This window comes from Lonchura striata, chromosome 3 (assembly GCF_046129695.1).
Source record: "Lonchura striata isolate bLonStr1 chromosome 3, bLonStr1.mat, whole genome shotgun sequence".
Lineage (NCBI taxonomy): Eukaryota > Metazoa > Chordata > Aves > Passeriformes > Estrildidae > Lonchura > Lonchura striata.
In genome coordinates this window covers 27,536,545-27,558,618 of record NC_134605.1, presented here as the reverse complement: position 1 = coordinate 27,558,618, position 22,074 = coordinate 27,536,545, and the positions used below count along the sequence as shown (strand labels likewise).

General features: G+C 39.5%; 1 protein-coding gene across 1 annotated transcript in view; it reads left to right on the top strand.

The window, feature by feature from the left end:
• The window catches only part of ACYP2 (acylphosphatase 2), a 33,169-nt gene that overhangs the window by 590 nt on the left and 10,505 nt on the right, over positions 1 to 22,074 (top strand). The window contains exons 2-3 of the mRNA XM_021537671.3: positions 108 to 124; positions 1,543 to 1,652. Of these exons, the coding sequence (XP_021393346.1) occupies positions 108 to 124; positions 1,543 to 1,652 (127 nt within the window). The remainder of the gene's footprint in view (positions 1 to 107; positions 125 to 1,542; positions 1,653 to 22,074) is intronic.

Below are 22,074 nucleotides of genomic sequence, written 5' to 3'. Positions count from 1 at the left end.
CCACGAGGTGACTGGTATGCACATAATTTCTCCTTTATATTAACTGAAATTCCTACAGGTGATATGCTTTCACAGAACTTTAATTTTTTTTTTCTTTTTTTTTTTAGGTGTTTGTTTCAGGATGGTAAGGCAATGCTGGATTTGCTAGCTACCTTATGGTATAATGTTTCCTGAGCTAAAAATAAGGCAGCAGGTCTGTGGAGTGTAAACATATCCAGCCTTTGGTTGGATGGTTATGTACTCTGAGTAGCCTTTAAATTGTTTTATATTAAAATAGATTTTTAGAAGCTTAATAACGTGTTGCTTGTGAAGATTGTGGTTTGGATTACTTGTGATGTAACAGCCACAGGAATGTTTTAACACCTTAACATATAGAAAGGTTAAAAATGAAACAAGGTGTTTGAGTTTAATTTTTCAAATGGCAACTCAGTGCCTGTATTTAAGGAAGGTTACTGTGGAAAAATGTGGGAAGAAATGTGCTACAAATAAGCACTTTGTGGTGCAAATAAGCACTCATACCCTGAACAAGGGACTCCAGCAGCTCTGAAGTGCACCAGGTGGTTTTGCATTTCACAGAAACTCACAAAACATAATTCAACTAAGAATAGTGTTTTTGTCTCAAAATAATGCCCCATGCTTAATATTAAACTTGAGAGATTTTATGTAAAGTTTATATTGTGAAATAATGCTAAGTGGAAATGAACAGACATCTGCGGTGGAGTTTGCCTTGAATTTAGTTATTCTATCAAGATTAAAGGGTAAGTCCAAGCTCGCTGTACCTTGTTTTGAGCTGACCTGAAGCTGTGTGAATGCACATCTCAGTTCAAGTCCTGAGCAGGTTGGCAGCTGCAGTCCTGTGCTTTTGGGCAAATTAGTTTGGAGAAGTTCCTCAGAATCACCTTGGAAAACCTCTTCATAGTTAGCACCACTTTTTCATTGGCTACATCACCTGAAAGCACATTTTGTCTTTTGTAACGGGTCATACAGACCTGAAGTTTGTCTCTTGATATTTCTGAATTTCATGACAACTGCATGGCTGGGAAACCATAATTTTTAGGTATTGCAGAAATATGCTTGTCTTTTTCTAGCTATTAGATTATGACCTTTGCTGTTGTTTGTCAGTAGAAATGTAGCAGCTGGGGGTAGGATTTAAAAGATGAAAGTCAGGTGGAAAGAATTTGAAAGGGAACTGGGAAGTTTGTACATGTAGCAGATTTAATGAGTTTAAAAACTGGTGATTGAAGGGTCAAATGAGCAGTGATAGAAGCTATGGAAAGGAATAAAGTAGGTACAAGGGAATGGTGTGGGATTAGTAGAGTCCTTTGTTATCAAAATCTTGTTCTTTTTGGAAAATGAGCTGTGGCATCTGGAACTCCAGAGCTGCCAGGAACATCGGAATTTCTGAGGATGAGCATCACTCATGGATTTTTAATTTTTAAGTGCAGTTTTTACAGCTGGGCAAATGCAGGTGAGGGATTAAGTGTTCTGTCTGTGGTCTCTGTGCTGGTACTGACTGTCCTCTTTCATTATTTCCCAAATCAGTACACAGAACAGGAAGCAAAGAAATTAGGAGTGGTTGGCTGGGTTAAAAATACCAGCCAAGGAACTGTGACAGGCCAGGTTCAAGGCCCAGAAGAGAAAGTGAATGAAATGTAAGTATTTCTGTATTCATTTTTTTTTCTCCTTACTCTCATTAAAGTAATTTTAAAAAGTGTTTTTAATGCAAAGTGACAAGTAGATCTGTGAGTCGGTAATGTAACTGTTTTCATTCAGCTTTGGAGGTAAGGAGTTGCATTCTTCAAGCTGTGAACAAGTCTTTAATCTTGAAAAATACTGTGTTTTCATTTCTAGTGTCACACAGTTTGTTAATATATTCCCTTAACATCCCCATTTCTTGTGAAATGAAAATAAAATTTTTATTCATGTGACTAAAAATCTGTTTTTTAATTCATCAAAACTTCTCTTGTTAGAAAAAATAGAAGAACTTCTTGAAAGGATACTTGGTTTAAATACTATGTTTTTTTCTGATTTAAAAAAACCTCCTTGTACATAAATACACATTTTATCCAAGGCTTGCAGTCTCTGCAATTTGGAAATGAGTTTTGAAGTATTTTGGTGTCTTTTAAAGAATGGGTAATAATTTTCATTACGAGATTTACAGTTTCCAGGAGCTTAAAGCTATCACTGAGGAAATGATGTCTGGAAAAATACAAAGCCTGATTGAGTTACTTCCAGCTATCATTTTTTGCAAGTGTGTACAGGGAGATTGTTTGGAACTTCAAAAAATCCTTCAGGGGTTTGTTCTATCAACAAAGAATGAGTGAGGGCAGAACTTTCCTTTTCTAGATGGGAAATTAGCAGTGCACATTCTGCCAACACTTTATCATACAGGAATTGCTTCAAAACTGAACTTGGATGAAGAGAAGTTGGCTTTGTGTACACAAAATTGTTGCACATTCTAGTCAGGAGATCTAAATTATTTCCAATCATTTTCTTTGGTTTTGTGCTTAACATGAGGTTGCTTGTCTCAGGCTGCAAAACATTTGCAAAGCCAGAGAAATATCAGGCATTTTCTTGTATCAAATTTACACTTTTTGTAAGAGTTTGTTGATATTCAGAGGTCTTCATATTTTGTAAATTTCTATGTTGGTGCCATATTTTTATTTAACTTGGAGCATGAAACTGACCACGTGAGAAACCAGGGTTTGTTTTCTGTTGATTATCCTACTTTTTAGTTTAAAAACACAGATCCAGAAGAAATAAAAAGTTAGTTTTGGTTGTTGCTCCTTTATTTCATGTTGGAAATCAATGTGTTCCTCTGATGTGGGAATAATGTGGCAATGTGAAGTCAAAGGGTGGTTTTTGACCCATGGATTATTAAATTTGGGGTCCTGGAGTAGAATTCTGAAATAGGAAACATTTTCCTTATGCCCTCTGTGCTCTCCAGTGTATGGAAAAGGCAGTGAATTAATTTCTGTCATTAACTTGTTGAAGTTGCACGTGAAAAGGGAACTCTTGTGTGTAAACTGCTCCTTTGAAAGACCCTTATTTCTCTCTGCTGGTACTAGTGAGTCATGGATCAAAATGATTTTGAGGCTTTTTCAGCATTTTTTTAAATAATGCTATGAATTCATTAGACTGTGTTCTCAGATTTAAATGTTATTTAAAATGCTATTTTTAAAAACCAAAACAACAAAATGAGGATTACTTCTGCTGTAGGAAATTTATACAAACCAATAACCCTAAACATGTATTTGTATTCCATATGTGTTGAATCACCAGGAAAAATTCCATTACTAACTGCCTTTGTGTGTTCTGGGTTGTGTTTTAGCTTTTCAGGACTTAAAGATACTGTGATGACACTTGTTAAAAACTTGTAGCTCCTGCATAGTCAAGGAAACCAAACAGTCTGCAGAGAAAGAAGTTAATGAATCAATAATCAGATATTTCAAGAAAGCTTCCTGGTGATGTTTGTTACCCTGTGGGAATCTTTCCAGAACAGTTTGTGTGGTGTCATTTAGACCAGTATTTCCACACTTGCCCCAGTTTTGCAATTAAACATGAAGCACAGAACAGCTTAAAAATCACATGGTGATGGTAATAAAACTTGTCAGTTGTTTTGCTGGTTCTGGGTTTCTAATGTTAATGTACTTTAGGGGGAAGTAGTAAAGGTGTTTTGGTGTGTCCTAAACAATATTTGTCTTTTTATGGTGCTTAATAGAATCAAGAACATGGACTAAAAGAAGTAGGGATGCCATTGGAAAGTACAGGTGTCCTACATGTAAATAGGCAAAACAGTGTAAGAGTGAGAAAGAAGAATAAGGGATTGAGAGAACAGTAAGGAGAGGGAAAGTGTAAAAAATGTGGGAAAAAGCCCGTGAGGCTCTTCAGTGTTGCCAGAAGTATGGAGTGACTAACAAAGCCTGCCTTTGTTCTGGACCAGGAATGCAGCAGATCTCTAACCCAGTGGTTTTCCAGCAGCTCCCCATTTTCTGCACTTTTTTATTCTATTTTTTTAACAGTAATTATATTGGGAGGCCCAGCCACAATATATCCAGCGCATGCTCAACCTCAACAAGCACTGGCTTTATATATATATTTTTTTTTTTATGCAGGTTGCAAGGTAAGATATAACTTAGGAGGAACAAGAGGATGTGCAGACATCAAATGTAGTCATGCTGGGTTACTTTGGGAGGTGCCATCAAAATAGTTAGGTCTGGAGCAAACAGCTGAGCAGGAGCCTCCTGCCTTTGCAGAAAGCTGTGTTAAATAAGTATGAACAGCTGGGGCCTGGGAAGTGCTGCATGTGCAGGAAGTCATATCCCTGATTGGACAATTCATTTAGTGTTGAACATGGGTATGAATTTCTTTGGAAGTGCTGGGAGACTGATTCCTTGATATTCTGTTCTGCTAAAATCTTGATCCTACTGAAAACTGGCAGAATGTACCAACCTCCCCAAGCCTCAGATCGCAGTGGGAATGCAACTGAGCTGCAGAAAACCCAAGGGATAGATGAGCACTTTCAGATATTTTCCTTTCAATTTTGCATTCAGTGGTTTCAATGAAAGCCTTTAGGTTCTCAGGGATTAGGTGACTTTTATGTGAAGTATTTTAAAGCAAATTTTCAAATTGGGAGATCTTGGAGGATGATTTAGAGGGTGTTTTAGTATCCCTTGGTTTTTAACTCTAGATGGAGCTGTTAGTTCTGAAGATCCTCAACCATTCATGCTCTGTTTGCAGGGAATCTATTTTTAGACTGTTATGGTAGAATCCAGCTTTTTCCTCACTGTATTTTAAAGTCCTGTTCCCTTTGCTGCGTCTGCTCTACACAGATCGCACCCCTTATCCTTAGATAATAAAAGCCCATTTTCAGATGGTTTTACCTGTCAAGTCCCAAGAGAAGCAGAGCTGCACCATTTCTGAAACGTAATAAGATTTTATGGTAAAGTGGAGGCTTTTTATTGCCAGCCAAGGTATGAACTGATGATAAAAAATGGTGTGGAGTTGCGTTATGTATATGTTTTATTATCCCTGTATTATTCCTTTGTACCCCCGTGTGCAACTTGGTTTATCCCCAGTTTTCCCGCCTTGTCCGCCCTTCCCGCCTTCCCAGTATCTATCCATCACCCTGAAAGAGGCATTTTACCCCCCCCGGGTGCCTTGTCTATCACTCGGTGCCCCTTCCCATCCATCCAGAAGCTTCTACTCAGGGCACCGGGTGATTGGGCGAGGACCTGGGGCTCCCCCCATATCTTTCCCCCATTGGACCCCACCATATCCCCCCATCCCGGAGCCACCCCCTATCCCTATCCCCATTGGTCGTTGGATACCCCTCCCTTACAGTTTATAAGCCAGTGCAAGCACCTTGTGCTTGTTCCTGTTGGCTGGCATCGTTCTAGGATATTTGGCCCCGTTGGGCTACAATAAACTCGGACTTAGCCCCCAGCAGGATCCGCTCTTCATTTACCACCGCGAGGCTTGCTAGCGCTGCCCGGAACCCACAAAGGCACTCTCCAAACCCCAGCTGGGAGCAGCAGAGGGTGCCTCAATCGCCCGCCCTCGCCCCACAAGAGCTAGCCAGGGCTGAGAGAAAAGGGATTTGGGGCGGGAGCGCGGCAAAATGGCGTAGAGGAGTGTAGTCCTTTGTTTTATTTAATTTTTTTCCAGGAATACTCACACCACAGGATTTTTCATTATATTATCTTGTGCTATTTCTTCCATTTTATGCATTAAATAAGGTTGGGGCCTGTGTAGTCATGGTGGCTGTTGCCATAGCAACCAGCACTGACAGGCTGGAAGTTGCTTTCCTGGGAGAACTTTTTTTGAACTTCAGTGACAAATTGCTTAGTTATCCATTAAAAATGGAAGATAAGAGTCCTTGTAGAGTGCCAAATTCAGAATTTACTCAAAAATTCCAAGGTTTCAAATCAGGCTTGAAAATGTGAAATCTTGGGATATTTTTTAGGCACAAGCACAGCGAGTGTTCTTCCTGTCCCTAGAGAAAGGCAGAGTTCTAAATATAGATGGCTTGTTTTGGAAAAGGGTTTTAATCAGGAAACTAATACTGATTTCATTTGAATGTTGTAATTTTTATTACCAATGTAAGTCAAGAAGAATTAAGATTTAACTGATACAAGACTTAAATTACTGTAGTGTATCAATGCATAGAAAAATCGAGATTTTTACCATGTAGAAGAGGAGAATGAAACTCTGTATTGTTATTATCATATTTGTCATTGTTTCAGTAATCAGGTGTAGCCAAGGTTCTGGTCTCTACCAAGTGACTTTGAATAAATACCTTTTTCCCCAATATAATTTTTAATTGGTTGCAGAGAATAGCCCTTAAATGGAACTAAAGACTACTAAAAATACCTGTGGGGAAAAAAAGTCTAGATCTTAATACCCAATTGATGTTTAGTTATAAAATGAACAGATTTTAGTAAATGTTTTGAGATTTTTCTCCATTTTAAAAGGATATTTTTTGAAGTATTTTGCTCAAACTAGAAGTGTTGTTTAGGAGAAGAATCCTTATTTGCACACTGACTTGTTGGTGAGGCAGAGATGTGCCCCAGCAAGGATGGCTGAAATACTCCTGGGATATGCTGTTCTTGGGAAGCTGTCAGTGATAGATTTTGGAGAAAGGGCAGAGGAAATGAAAATCACGTTTTTAAATATTTTTTAAACTTTGTTAAAATGCAAACTGGTGAGACATGTTAGATTTGGTCTCATTTATGATGGTAATGAAGAACAGTTTTTACATTAATCACTGCTGAAGGTGATTTACAGTGTTTCAGCGAATCAATAGCAATTGACAGGAAAATATGATGGGAATTTTATAATTCGGTGTAGCTGCAATAGTAAGATTAAGTTTTTAATGTTTGATTATAATTTTTGTTTAAAGGTAAGACTAGTGTATACTGGAAAACTAAATTAGGCTCTAACTTTTGTGGGTAATAAAATGGTAAGTGTGATTCTCTTTTCATATTAAATGTTTGAGGTATTAATTTATTTTCTATAATTATTTATTGCTTAAAATTGACAGTCTAAATTGGGAATTATTGTAGTTATTTGTCCTGTAAGTGAAATTTACTGAACTGTTATTGATGAAGGCCTGGGAGAAACAGGAGTAAACCTTGTTCTTTGAGTTTTTTTAGTCATATGAAATTAGATGAATGAACTAATTAATTTGTTGTAGAACTGTACTCTCTGTAAAAGCCAAGGAATGGGTCAGGTAAGTCAGAATGTGGAGCTTTTAGTTACTGAGATTAAAATGAGTGAGCTGTTTAGCTGAAGGAGAGCTGCATGTGCTTCCAGCAGAAACCCAGAGGCCCAGTGGCTCATCTTTTGCAGTGTCCTAAGGGAATTCCCCTGGAGCCCAGGAAAAGGCTGTTTTCCCTGTGTGCCCCCAGGGGCTGAGGGAAGAGATGTCCCGGTGCCCTGAAGGTCACCCAGCCCACCAGTGACAGCCAGAAATAGCAGTGGCCTCTTAGTGTGGCTCCTCTGCTTTCCACTGTGGTGGATGTGCTTACTCTCTGCAATGCCTTAAACCACAAAAGCTTTTAGCTATGCTTGGGTCTTTCTGGATATAGAATAGTGCCAAAAAAAAAAAAAAAAAAAAAGTTTTCCACACCCCTGTTTCTTCTGCTCTAGTCTAAAAATAGCTGCCTTGAATGACCTTGTAGAGTCTTTTTTATAGTAGCTCTGTGGAATTGGAGTTCTTTATTAAGTATCTGCTTCCAGTTCTTTTTATCACTGAAGTGTTTTTGTTTATAGAGCATTTACCAGATATTTCTGCATGTAAACAGGTCTGAATTTCTAGGATTTTGGCTCTAGACTAAGCAGTGTTAATGTTTGCATTGTCTTGGAAAACTCAGAATGGGATGTTGGGCAAGATAATTCACTTTTCTCCTGTCTCTGGTGATTGCTGCCTTGATGCTCCCAAGTCCTTTAACAGAGCTAGGAACCAAGGTGGAGTTTCCTATGGAATTCCAGACTTTTATTGGCTTTGCTGATAGGTATCTCTGAGAACACTCAATTCCAACATCCCAGCTGCAACAGTTAGAAGCAGAAAGGATTTCAAGGCTGTATTGGATTGTACTGTAAACACAGAAAAGTTGACGTGTTGTTTGAACAGCATATTTAGGCATTTTACTGCATAATTAGGACTCATGTGCCTTTTTTCCACACTGGGAAGTAAAGCTTCTTTTGGCTCAAAATTAGTCTTAACCATAATAACTGTTCTATGAAGGACTGGTTGAGCTTTGTGGGAGACTGGTTTCAAGATAAAATTTCTGATGTAATGCATGATTTCTGTTGGGAGCTTTTTGTTCATTTGCGCATTTATGCATTCTTTAATGCTGATATTTTTTATTTTTTAGCCACATGTAATGCTTTTTTATTTCCAAAGTGAAAGTGTTCTGTTATTGCTGATGCAGAGGATGTGGTGCAGTTCAGTGCCATTCATTTGGCTTTTTGTGCTGAATAAAGCATTTAATGTGTCTTTAGTGCTCCACCACAACACTTAGAGAGACATTAATGAGTAAAATTAAGCTTAAATGAGGATTTTTAATGGCTTTTGTTATTTAGTTTAGCAGGGCGGTTAACTGTGCACATAGTCAAAAATAGGTCTTTGGCAACAAAGGTAATTATCAATAAAAACATGTACTTAGTGTTGGTTTCCTGGAAACCTACTCTGGATGTGATGCTTCAAACAAGTTCTGAAAATACAAACCAACTCATGTGACTCTTAAAGAACAACTTCAGAACTGCAATTTTTTTGCTTTCCTTTTGGTGTGCTGATATTTGAAAATTCTTGAGCAGGGAACAAGACTGTTAGGACCGTTTTTCTGTCTGAGGAGTGTTATTCTAGGTATAGAGATTTGTGTTTGTAATCCACAGGAGAAAGCAACATTAAACTAATATTAGACTTGCATAATGTGAGGATGAGAAGACCTCTGTGGAGATGCTGCTACTGTCCCCAAAAGGGGTGTCACAAATGGGCAGGTATTCAGATGAAGCTGCTCCTGGTGGGAAGTCAAGAGGGAATGTTTTCCAGGGTATTAAATCTTGTGTGTAGTACAGCAGGAGCTCTCCCACAGGAATGCCAAGGTGTATCCCAAATCGAAAACATTTGGCAGACTTAACCAGGAGCCCTGTGCTGAGGAGGCGGATTTAGTTCTGAATTTGCTGGGGTAATTATGCACAAATCATGGGTCTTGCTGCTGCTGACCTTATCAACGTTGTGGTGGTGAAAAGCATCTTCTCTGAGATTTCAGCACTTCCTTAGCCAGGTGAATGTAGGGCTGTCAGCAAAATCTTTATTCCTTGTGCGGTGTTAGCCAGAAAGGGAGAGGAAGCTACTTCCAGCTTTTATGGGAAAAGAGCTCTGAAGCCTGTTGATGTTTTGTTTTATTCCCTAATTACTGCTGTTCTGCTTTGGTTCATTGGCAAGCTGCATTCAGTTTATTTACCATGTTTTTATCAAAAATGATTGTTTCACATTCATGTACTTGAGAAACACCATTTGCCAGCAGCAAAAAAATCAAAATTAGTTTTGATGCTGCTCTTCCCTCAGCCACTATAGGAGCATTGCAGCAGTAGGGAAAAAAAAAAAAAAAAAAGTCTCTCTGGGTAACTTAATTATATAACTCAATTTTACCTTGTTCTTTTTCCCCAGTTCCTCCCTCCCTCACTCCCTGGTCAGACTCTCCACAGAAATAGTGTTTATTTGTTTAAGATGGTGCCCTGAGATGTTTATCTTGAACTGTGCTGGATGTCACCAGCTATCCTGCAGAGTTAATATTAGTTTTGGTGTCTTTGTCTTTATGTGGCCCCTCTGAATGGGGGATCCTGAAGTCTCTCTAGAGAGAATCTCTTGGAGAAGTCCTTGGTCTTGTCAGCCTTTTGCTCTCCAGTTGATTTACTGTAGTCACTCTGTGACTGGATGAGAACCTTTCTTTTTAAAGCTGGTTTTCTTGGAGATGTTTTTTCCCTAGCTGGGGTGAAATAGCTGACTGAGCTCATCTATCATGAATGCTTTGCTTGTGTACCTTTAGTGCTTCCCACTGGTGTTCACATTTCTGCTCTGCTCTTGTGGTGCTCTGTGCTCTTCCTGCTGCTAAAGGAACAAAGGAAATCAGGCTGCCAAGTGTTCAGAACTTCATGGAGGTGGGGGGAAGGCAGAGTTTTTAACTTAGAAAAAAAAAATCAGGCATTAAATTTAATGCCTGATTTAAAACTGGGCAGCTGATACTCAGTTTGAGCAGTTTCCTTGAACACCCAGTGGACATTCTGGTCAGAGAGGATCCTGGGCAAGGAGTTTTCCTTCCCTTTTTTACACTCTAGAGCTGTAGAATTTTAATATGTACTAGAAAACAAACCCATTTGGAGCAAAATCCCAATCCATTCCTGTTTGCAGATCTCCCAGCAGTTGTTTAATGATGTTTCATTCATCATACTCCTGGATCTGAGCTGGTTTGGTGTACCATAGAGCTCAGCTGAAACCATAACACTGTCAATGCTGATCCTGAACTTCTGTCCCTGCTCACTTTATAATAAAAACTCTTAATTGAAATCAGATTTTAATGTCAGTGCTGGGAACTTTTCAGGCAGCACAATTCTATCCCTGTGTTGGTCTGGATAGGGTTAAAATAATCTTTAATTTTAGATGGTTGATGATTTTCAGGGTAAATTTCAAGGGTTTAGGAAAATGCTTGGCTGAGTATTATAGAAGGGGTGGAAAAAAGCAGTTGCCTGCAGCCAGTTTCAGATCTCCCTGACCTGCCCTACTTTTCCAGGCTGTGGATCCAGGAGCTGGAGCCTGGAATGGAGATCTTCCTTGGCAGTCAGAAGGCTGCAGGGCTCCTTTGTTGGAGTGGAGACTCTCAGCAAACTGCAAATTCAGTTCTTTTTGGAGGTGAATCTGTTCAACCTACAGGAAATCAGTTTTCCAGGGAGTAACACCTGTAACCTGTCTCTGGTTGGGAGTACACACAGAGATGGAATTCTGCTGCTGCTGCAGATTTCTGTTGTCTGTGCTGCTCCCTGCTTTTCTGGAAAAGTGTTTGAGCAGTGTCACTCCACCTCAGGGATGGGGAAACACCATTGCTGTTCATCACAAACATCACTCCTTGTGTCTACCTGTGTTTTAAAAGGCTTTGGCTGGGATGTGATCAAGATCTAATGGATTTCTGTGTTTTCCGTATTTGTATTGTCCAGCTCTCACAACACTTGAGCAGTTTTGTGTCAAGTTCAGCTGCCAGGACCTGCTGTTACCCAGCCTGGGGTGGTTGATGCTCTTACTGCAGTCTGTGATGTCCTAAATGCCAAATCAGCAGCAATGCAGTGCAACTTCAAATACCAGAATTCATATTTGCTTTTTGGCACTGTAGTGGAGCTGAAATTGAGAGCCATGAAGGGACTACCTAAATTTGGAATGAGAGCTTAGACAAAATTTGGTAAACACTTTTAATAAAATTCCTAGTGCAAATGTGAATAAAATTGAAGATAATTTTGGTGAGTAGTTACACATGGATTATTCCCATGCTGGACATGGAGGAGCTAGGGCACAGACCAGAGTCAGTACAGTCTCTTATGGCAAATTTGTGATGGAGCTGAGAGGCAGTGTGGGAGTGTTGATATCCAGTCCTATGCTAATCCTTACAACAGAGTTTTTTTCCCTAGGATTGTTGTTGTTGTAAATTGTTGGGGCTCTATGCATTGGTTAACTAATGTCTGTGAATCACTGTCTAGAATTTCAGGGTGTATTATGTGCTTGTTTAATTTTCAGTAACTGCTTTTGGACTGCTGCAAGCCCTACAGCTGCATTATTGTGATTCTTCTGGCCCAGATGGAGCTGTTGCTTTCTTGACAGGTCCAGAAGAAATCCATCTTTCTAATCTCAAAATGTTCAATGAAAAAAATCCTGATAGGCTGGAATCAGTCAGGACTTCATTCTGCATTATCAACATGAAGTTCCTACTACCAAGAAACAGATAGGAAAATTAAGGAGTAGAGCCAGAGAATGAGAATGTGCTATAGGTTTCCATTTGTAGATTAGTACTGAGGGGAGCTAATTGGCCCAATTGCACAGAAATTCTGGTGCTGACTCTGGAGTCAAGTTGTTCCCTGTTCCCTTCACCACTCTGCTCTTTGCTCTTCTGGTCCTGTAGTTTAAAACAAAACAAAATTATTCAACTTTCCTTGTTAGTAGCTATAAAATACAAACATGTATTTTTTGTAGTTCTCACACACCAGAAGTGAAGCAATTGTTACATCCCAGCTGGCTTTTATTTATTTTTTTTTTGGTGTTATTGTTAAATGCTAGCATTAATAATAATTAATTGGATAATTACATAGAAATTTTCATTCTGGCTCATGTCCATATGGATAGTATGGGCAGAAATGCAGTGTGGAGTGGAATATACAAGCAATTAATAATTTCAGTGAGTACTTGGTAAACAAGGTCAGCTCAGCAGGCATCCGGGAACTCTCTTCTGTAATGTGATGCTGTCTTCATTATCCTTTTAGAGGGTGTTGGTGTAGGACCAGAACAGCAGCAGGATTTCTCTGCCATGCACTCTGACTACACACAGCAAATTTTGGAAGGCTGGTAGACCTGGAGGTGGAGATTAAAAAATCCCAGACCTGCAGTATTTTATTAAAACGGTGTAGTATTCTCATTTGAAAGCTGCTGTTTTGCCTGAGTTGAGTTACAGTTATGCAGGCTAACAAAAATCTATTCAACTTGGCATCTGGTTTAATATTTTAGCTAATATCAAATGGGATGTTTCTGGTTTGTAATAATAGGAACATGTGGAAGGCTGACAACCTTGGTATTTACTGAGTCACGTGTTCTGAGAAATGCTAAATATTTTGCTTGGTGTTATTAAATAGAATTAAAAATCATCTTGAGTTTTGTAGTTGTCATACATGCAGCCATGCCTGCTGGAGACCTGGGAATTGCCAAGTCTGGAGCACATGGGGCTCAGGCATGAAACAGTGTGGTGGTAGCAGAGGTGCCTGGAACTTAAAATGTCACCTGGTCATGTGAGATTGATGTGGGAGGAGATGCTGGAGCTCTGGGATGGTGCTGTGACCTGTGCTAAAAAATCCTTCTTGCTGGAGACCTGCCCAATGCTTTTGCCCTAAGGAAACCACTCTGTGTTATTAGCTCTCCTCTTCCTAATTATCTTCCCAAATGGAGATAAAAAATGAACTTAATGGCTTTAGTTGGAGTCCTGCATGGAAATTTGTCTTCTCCCAAGGGGATCAACTCGCTGAGAATGTGACTCCTATAGAGAGGCCTGAAAGAGGTCTGTGTTACCATGGGTTTGAAAATAGAACTTCCTGAAATTCTATAAATGTTTTTCCAGCTGATGTGGCTTTCCAGAAGGATGACTTTCACCTGAGGCTGAGTGCAGAGTCCATGTGCCTTTAGTGGGATTGTGCCTGTGCATATCTCCCTGACTTGTTATGGGAAACACTTCCCTCACTCCTCTGGCCTGTTTAAATCACAGTGTGTGCTTTGAGATGTGGGGGGCTGGACAGAAATAGAATATTCTTTGTTCTGGGCCAGATGATCTGTGCTGCCTATTCCAGTGTTTCCAGTGAATATCAGGAATGGATGTGCCAGAGCACTGAAGGCAGGGACTGTGCAGCCTCTTGGGTTATATGGGGTACTGTCCAGGGCAGCCAAGTGTTTGTTTGCAGGGTGGTTTTCCTGGCAGGCAGCTGTTTATTGTGGCTGTTGTTAGAGAGGACCTCAGAGGACGAAGTGGGAAAGGACAGAGAGTCTGTAATCAATGATGTGTTGATGCCAGTGAAGTTGCACCTGGTATGCAGCAAGTGTTAATTTTGAACAGCTGTCTTTAGGTAGGAATAAGTTCTGTGATCCACACTCTCAAAATAAAGAGTGGGCATGTTGTGCTAGTGACAAGATTGGGCAAATCCTCCACTGGAAGCTGGTCTGGAAAGGACACAGGTGCCACGGGCTGCCTAAGGGTGGAACACAGTCCATTTCCAGGGAGTGTTGCTGCCACTTGTTTGGAGCTCTGTGGTTGGTAACCTTGTTCTCAGGCTGCCTCCCTGCTGTTAGTTGATCAGCAGGGAACATGTGAGTGGAATTTTGGAATTAATCTCAAGGTTGCATCTAAATACAGGAGAACAAAACGGAAGGACTGTGATACATTTGCCCCCTAGTCTAGGCAAGAGCAGAGTATAATCTATGTGGCTTTTATACAGTGATTCTGGGATTTGCTGAAGAGGAAGGAATTAGGTGAAGTACTTAAAAATATTAATTCTGGTTCTGTAACCAGCTCAAAAAAAACAGAATAAGATGGGCAGGACAGCCAGGTACTTATGTTTTTGTTGGTGATTCTTTCCCTCTGCAAAAGAGGGAAGAGCAGCTGTTTTGACACCAGCAGACACTGAAATCCAGGAGCACTTTTGTGTCCTAGCTCCATTCCACCTTGACAGGAAGCAAGATCCTCTGGTGGCAATTTAAGTTGAAGTTTTGGTTATTTTATACCACTGTAGTGTGGCAGAGTGACTGGATGACAAAGAAATTCTGTCTTGATGACATTTAAGCTGTCTAGTGATGAATAAAAAATAAAGCCTCAGGAAGGGGGTTTTCAAATAATATGGGTCTTGATGAAAAGATTTTTTAAGAAAGGTTAAAAATTAAATTCCTCTGGGAGAAAGGTTTATAACTTAGAGAAATTATGACAAGAGGGCTGTTGTTCTAGGAAATAACTTCTGGTGTGTATCAGTTGCTGAATAAAAAAAATTCTTGAAAGGGAGGTTAGTTTTACCTAATTATGGAGAATGTGGTTTTAAATCTGTTTTCAGGCACACCAATAATATTTTATTCCGTAATGACTCAGTGATAGTATCTTGATTGACTGCATTGCTATTTAAACGTTAGTGACAATACTTGATGTTCTTTGCTCAAGGCCCGAAGGCCTTGGTACAAAACTACTCTTTAGGAATTGAAATTCTGTTTTAAATAGAGCTTTGTAGCCTTCCATATTGCATTGTTGAGATAATGCCAAAACCCAAAGGCAGGAAAGCATCTGAATTTTGGTGTAATGATCTCAGATTTCAGCTGGTCTCATGATTTTTCGGCAGTTGATTAATAAATCTGAACATGAGGGATTATTACTAATCCTTAGTGAAAAGGAGATAGTAAGAGTATTAAGAATAATTTTCAGGTATTTCTTACTCTGTTCAGGTTCATTGCACACTTTGCTGCTTTTGGTTCTCCTAATTAAAAAAATGTTTTAAAATACCCCAATTATGTTCAAGTAAGGCCATGATATATTTAAGTTTTACCTTTTTTTATCAGACCCAGTGTGATACAGATGACAAATGAGAAAAAGCAGATCCCGAATTAGTGATGGATCATTTCCTGCAGTGTGTCTTTGGACTGTGGAGGTTTTATATCTTAGCAGGTAGGGATGTAAAACGCAATTCAGACACTCAAGGAAAACAGAAAAAGTGTTTTGTTCCAAACCCATCTAACTTGCCCTTGTTTTCAATGTGTTTCTGCAGTAGTTACTTGGGGCTGGTCACTGAGCTCTGTTGGGCATTTCTCCAGTTAATTTCATGTTGTTAGATTTCAAGCCCAAAACAAAAAATGGACAACATTTGGATTTTTTTTCCCCTTGGGTTCTACCTGCTTGCAGTTTCTGAAAATCCTTAGCTCGAGGACAAAACTGGATGCATTTGAGATTGGTAGGGTCTTTGAGACTGAGCAAATTCTCCTTACCTTTCCCATCAGAACTCTGTAGGGTTTAAGAGGTGCCAAGGAACCATTTTCCAGCTGACCTGGTGTGTACAGTGTTGTTACTGTCAGGAAAGTTTGGTTCAGAGTGGAGCTCACTCCTGTGCCCTTGCAAAACTGGCCATGGGAGCAGCCCTTGTTTCCTTTTTCCAGCTGTATTTGCCATTTCCAGAGCTTATCCCAAAGTCATGGCTCACTTCTGACTCATTGTGCAGAGGTTCCCTGGAGTCCTGAGTTTTCCTGAGTCAAAAGAACTCTTGGGTCATATCTGCAACAGCAAAAACTGTCAGTTGTGTAATGATTAACACATTGGGTCAGTGGCAAGCTGAGGAATTATTTTTACTTTAAAAAAACCCTCACCATCACTCAGGGCAATAGGGTATCAGGACACAATGAGTCATTTGGTTTGAGACAGATGTCCTAATATTATTATGGAAAATAAGTTGTGAATGAGTCGTGAATTGTTTGGATGCTTGTCTCTCAGCTTTTAATATACCACTTTTTAGATATTTCTTTTGTGAAATTATTACAGGCAGGAACCTGAAAAGAGGGCTGAAAAAGCCAGGAAAATATGGTGAAGTCCAAAATTTCTGCCAATGCCACCAATACTGGACAGAGTAAAAAGGTGCCAAACTCTTGAAATTTTTTTGAAATGTATTCCTTTGAAAGGAATGAAAACATCTTTGCCCAAAGATACTTAATATGTGAAATTCTACGATCGTGATGCTGATACAAGGGGTCAAGCTTCATCAAAATGACTTTGAAAAGCCTTTTATTTATCTTTTTTACAACATACACACTTTCTTTCCCTATTCATTGTGTTAAAGAACACAGTTGATTAGAGAATACTTAAACCTCTCCTCATCAGACTCTGGGCCTGCAGTACAGAAATGGGAGTATCCAAGATATCTTTCAGTCATAAATTCTAAAATTAAACCATGCAAGCATTCTACCTTTCTCTCTAGCTCTTCACTTCACCTTATCCAGAGGTGGAAAAAGCTTCTCCTTGACCAGCTGGCCTGTGTTCCTCTTCCTTGTTCTCCCTGACACACTTAATTTTTGATTTTTTTCATTTGCTGTTCTGATTCACTGCTGACATCTCATTTCTCCTCTGCCGGAAGCTGATTTCTTCAGTCACTGGTACAATGTTTTTGGCTCTGTGTAGCTATTTAAAAAAAAGGTCCTTGTATTTGGAGGATTTGATTATTTTGTAATTTTAAAAAATATATTTTAAATTAATCCTTGTTCATGTGGCTTTGCAGTTCAGTTTTTTTACACTAGATGTCAATCTACTTGCATATGTGGAAGTTACTATATTGTGCCTTCTAGATATTTCTCTCGGCAACTCCCTCACTGCTTTCCATCTACTTTGCAGGTGAATCAATGCCAGGAGAAAAGGGATGAGTTGAAATATTGATTTTCTTTTGGTAGCTGATGTTGAACAGGACTTTAGCAAATAAGACAGCAGTTTTAGGGTTGTCAAGTGTAATTAAAATCACTTATTTTATTAAAGCTGGTTGACAGCTTTTATGGAACATTTCAGCCAATGTACAGAAACTTGATCCATGTCTTATTTCTTAATCTTTCTCCCCCTTTTCAAACACAATTCAGGGTTTGATTGAAATGAGATCTCTGAGTTTAAAAAAGCATTTCCCACCTTGCCATTGAAGGCCCAGTGCTCCAATGACTTGTTTAGGAATAAATGGACCTAATTCCTACTAGGAATGCAGAATTCAGTGAGTGACGTGGAAGTTTCTTGTCACAGAGCAACTAATAATTGTTACTATCTGCTTTTTAATATATAACTCCTCATTAAGTTAACCTCTTCCTTTGTGTTACAGCTTCAATTCTGTGATGTTTTTCTGCTTCTTCTGAGAGGCCCCAGAGTATAGAAGCTTTTTGTTTCCTAGTCAAGCAGTGTTTAAAACTTGTTTTAATTTGTATTTGTGGAAGATGAACCAAGATGATGTCTTACGTTATGCTGTAATCCTATATATATTATTTTTTAATTTTTGGATTGTATATAAGTGCCTTATTAATACAGTTTTCCAGGATTTTCTTTAATAGATTAAAAATACGATTTTTGGTTCATCATTGAAGAACCAAACTGGCTGGAACTTCTAGTCTTTTGGAGAACTATATTATTTAGAAACAGTTTAAAAAGGGAAAGAATATATTCAGCATAGCAGTAAAAGAGAAGCCAGACAGAGGATAATGGCTTGTTAAAAGAAAGAATTTTAAATATGCATAGACTTGGAGTTTGTTTTTCTTCGTCATGAAGTTGATTTGTGATGGAGAGTGAGACAAGCCTGAATTACTTTAACTCAGCTTTAACTCTTTAATTATTTGGAGGTGTTTTTATTCTAAAATATTAAAAGGCTTTTTGGCGTCCGGTCCCACTTGGTAGCTTAAAATGCTTTTGAACTTTTGGAAAACATAAATTTCTAACTTAGGATTTTTGAAGGATTTACTGAAGTCCTTGGTTTTTGACTGGAGGTTCCTGAAAAGTGTATGGGAGAAGGTGACCTTTACAATTATGCATCATTTATTTTGTGTTATTTCATAGGGCTGAATATCAGCTCAAGAGACATAAATTTGTGTGAAACAGCTGCTAAAATGGTGAATGTATATAAGGTAATAATTAATGAAGAATAATTTGCTTTACAAAAAATCCTTTTGATGAGCTGGGATGATTTGTATTCTCTAGCCTGCAGCAGTTTCTTTGTCTGAAAGAATTTTGCCATAAGGGAAGTGTTTTGCATTCCTTAGCAAACAGTCTCTCCCAGGATTCACTGAAGTGCCTTGAAGAACTGTAAGTAATAAGTAATTGCTTGATACCTGGAATTTTCTTTGAAACTGGATTTATTTAAAAGACATATCAGAAAAGGGTGCAGTTTGAATGTTGCATAGTAACATCATGGAACAGATTTAGGTCCTCTTTATCACATTTTACTTAAAAATCCCCAGCTTTGAGCTCTGTTGCTTTGGAGCAGCCTACAAAGTGATTATTATAGAAGCACAGGAGTGGAAAGTGTACCCTGTTCTTTGATTCTCTTCCATGTGTGAGGATGGGGATCAAAAGGAAAGCTTGGTCCTTGTCACCTGTCACTTGGTGTCCCCTCACGCACTGGAGCTGTACTGTCTCTCCCTCCTACAGACTCCTCAGCAGCCAAGGAACCTCTTCAGGAGGTTTGGGGTGGTGCCCTCATTCTCCATAGACTTCTCCTGCCAACCTGCTGGATATCAGTTCTGCGGAGAAGGTCCTGCCGATCCTGCTGGACACCAAGGTATCCCTGACCAGCAGTGCTGTGAGGGCCAGGAAGGCTGATGGGACCTGGGATACTTTGGAAGAGCATTCCCAAAAGGTCGGGGAGGGAATCCTGCCCCTCTGCTCATCCCTGGGAGGCACATCTGGAGTGCTGTATCCAGTTCTGGGATCATCAGGACAGGAGGAATAGGGAGCTCCTGGAGCAGAGCCAGTGATGGCTGCAGAGATGAAGAAGGGCCTGGAGCATCTCTGTGCCCAGGAAAAGCTGAGGGAGCTGGGACTGTTCAGCCTCCAGAGGGGCCCTCAGCCCAGGTGTCCCTATCTGCAGGGACCAGGCTCTGTTCCAGGGGGCCCAGCCATGGCACAAGATGAACAGGCAGGAATTGATTCCACCTGGACAGGAGGAAAAACTTCTTGAAACAGTTTGTCTGGAGAGGCTGTGAAGTTTCCCTTTCTGGAGATGTTCAGAACCAGCTGGACACAATCCTGTGCTGTGTGCTCTGGGGTGGTTGGACTGAGGCACTGTGGTCCCTTTTCACCTGGCCCATCCTGGGATTCTGATTCTGCCTATGTTGATGCACATTGTGGACATTTTGAGCATAATACAAGTGGATGTGGAGCTCAGGTGTTGTGGAGAGCTGTTGCTCTGCCTTGATCTCTGCAGATTTAGGCACTTGTCTTGTTCATTCTTTGCCACATTTCACTCTGCTCTAAACCAGTTTTGTAGGTTTTATCTGTCCTTTTTGCTGAGTTCCTAAGTGAGCATTGTGCCACTAAGCAACAGAGTGATGGGAACATACAGCTGCCACTTAAGGCGTGCAATGGACTCCAGATATGGCAAGGTAGCCTTGATTTGTAAGGGTGGTGAAGAGACAAAAAGATTTATCTGCATAGAACTGAATGGGAAAGCTACTCCTTACTCTGAATTAAGTGCTCCCTGCACTCTCTCTAGTGTTTCTGCTTGGATCTGGTGTTCAGCCAGGTTTCCATCAGAGTTGTGCGGCCGCTCTGTTTAAATGTGGCAGCTTTGAGCTGCTTATGGTTCATGTTAAAGCTGCGGCCATGCAACCATTTCTGTCCCATGTGCTTGTGGTAAATGCAATTGTGTTAAAATTATACAGGCAGATAAAGGCCTGAATTGTTTATGCTTAGTTTTCTGTTCTGGTAATTGATTGTCCTTAGAGTTTTCCCTGTTTGTTTTCTAATTAGTCTTGTAAGGGTTGTAAATGTGTTTAGGTGGAATAAAGAGGTTTTATTTTCTGCCCTGTTGCTTCACGGTTTGGTCAGTTGCTGTTTTCTGGTCACACCGGCCGTGTATCATTTGTGTACCTGGGAACAATGTATGTTGTTTCCTAATAAAATCAGTGGTTTGTGTTTTGTGAAAGGTATGGAATTGTCATCCTGTTACCAGTTCTTGGGTGCCATCCAGCATTTTTGATCTGTGAGTGCTGTGGGGTTTGGAGAGAATGCTCTAGCAATTCAGAGTGCTTGTTCTCTACCCACATACGGGGAGAGGAGTCGAAGTTTCATTTAACTAGGACCTACAACTTGATTAGCTGAGCAGGTTTTTCTCGCTGCGTTTTTATCCTTTTGCTGCTGCTGCAGGAGCAAGGCAAAGTGGGCGATATTAATATTTAATGGAATTTTCTGGATCTCAACCCTAATCATAGTGCTTTTTAGCTGGAGGTGTCACTCCTTGAAGTTCCTGCTGGATTTCTTTGTCTGAGAAGCTCAGCCCAGACTTCTTAAACTGGTAGACTTAATCAACCAATTGTTGTTTGGGTGTATTTTTAGGGGATCAGACTCTTGGCTTAAAAATATTTATAAATTTATATACAGAGTAGAAAATTATTGTAGTGGTTAGGTTTCCTAGATGGTCACTGAGCTGCTGCTTAACATACACCTTGAAGATGAAGTATCCTTAAGAACTGGACCCATCAATACTTAGGAATTCTGGAGCTTTGTCTTCCAGTATTGGGAAAGGGAAGTCATTAAAAGTGTCCAACAGTTAAAAATGGGATGAAAGTAACAATTTAAAGCTAAAATATGGAGTTTTATCTGTTTGAGAGGGTTAAAAATTAAGGAAATGCCATAGTATTTTTCTATATTCTGGATCAATATATGGATAAACGAGCAAAATTGCGTAAAGAGGAGAAGGTTGTGAAACCAAAGGAGAATGAAGGAACAGAAGGATTTACATCACAATAGTAGATTGACTGTCAGTATTTGGATCCTGAACTTGTTTCCATTGTTTCAGTAAACAGATAAATATGTAGGTAGGCCTATGATGTCCTGTACTAATTTTAAAGTCAAAACGGATGTTTTAATTATATAATAATAATAATAATAAATTTAAATTTTATTTATTTTAATTAAATAAAAATCCTTTTTGCTGCTTTATATTATGGGGGAAAGTTGTTCTCTGGTAGAGATGCATTTCTTTACTTGCAGACACTTTACTAATAATCCTTGTGCTGTTTGTCCTGTAGTAAAGGAGCTGGAGAGCCAAGTTCCATTTGGAAATTCTTAACTTGTAATGCAAGATTCTGGTTTTATTTGGTCCCCCCACACAGAATTTCACACACACACAGAATTTCATACAAGGGCAGGAAAGTGGTTGATTTAATTCTGATTATTTATTTAATAATTTTTCAGGTTCTGTGACCAAATGCCCTTGATTGCAGAGAAAACGCAGCAGCTCTGAATTAGGTAGTTTATGGCATTGTGTGTTTAATACTTGGAATCAGCATTACAGGTATTCACTGGCTAATGAATTCCTAGAAGTCCTTATTGACTGGGTTCTGACATCTTTTGACATCTTAGTGCCAGGATTTCCAGTCTCTTGGAGGAATTTGGTTTGCCTAAATAATTGAGTGTGTCTGTCCAAGAGGAAATTTGGTGGTTGGAATCCAAGAGTTTGAGGGATGGGTTGTTTTAAAACTGCATGTCTTTGGAACTGGAAACCTATATATGGTTGAGAATATATTCTATGTGGAGTTGTCACAGTCAAGATTAGCTTTTTATA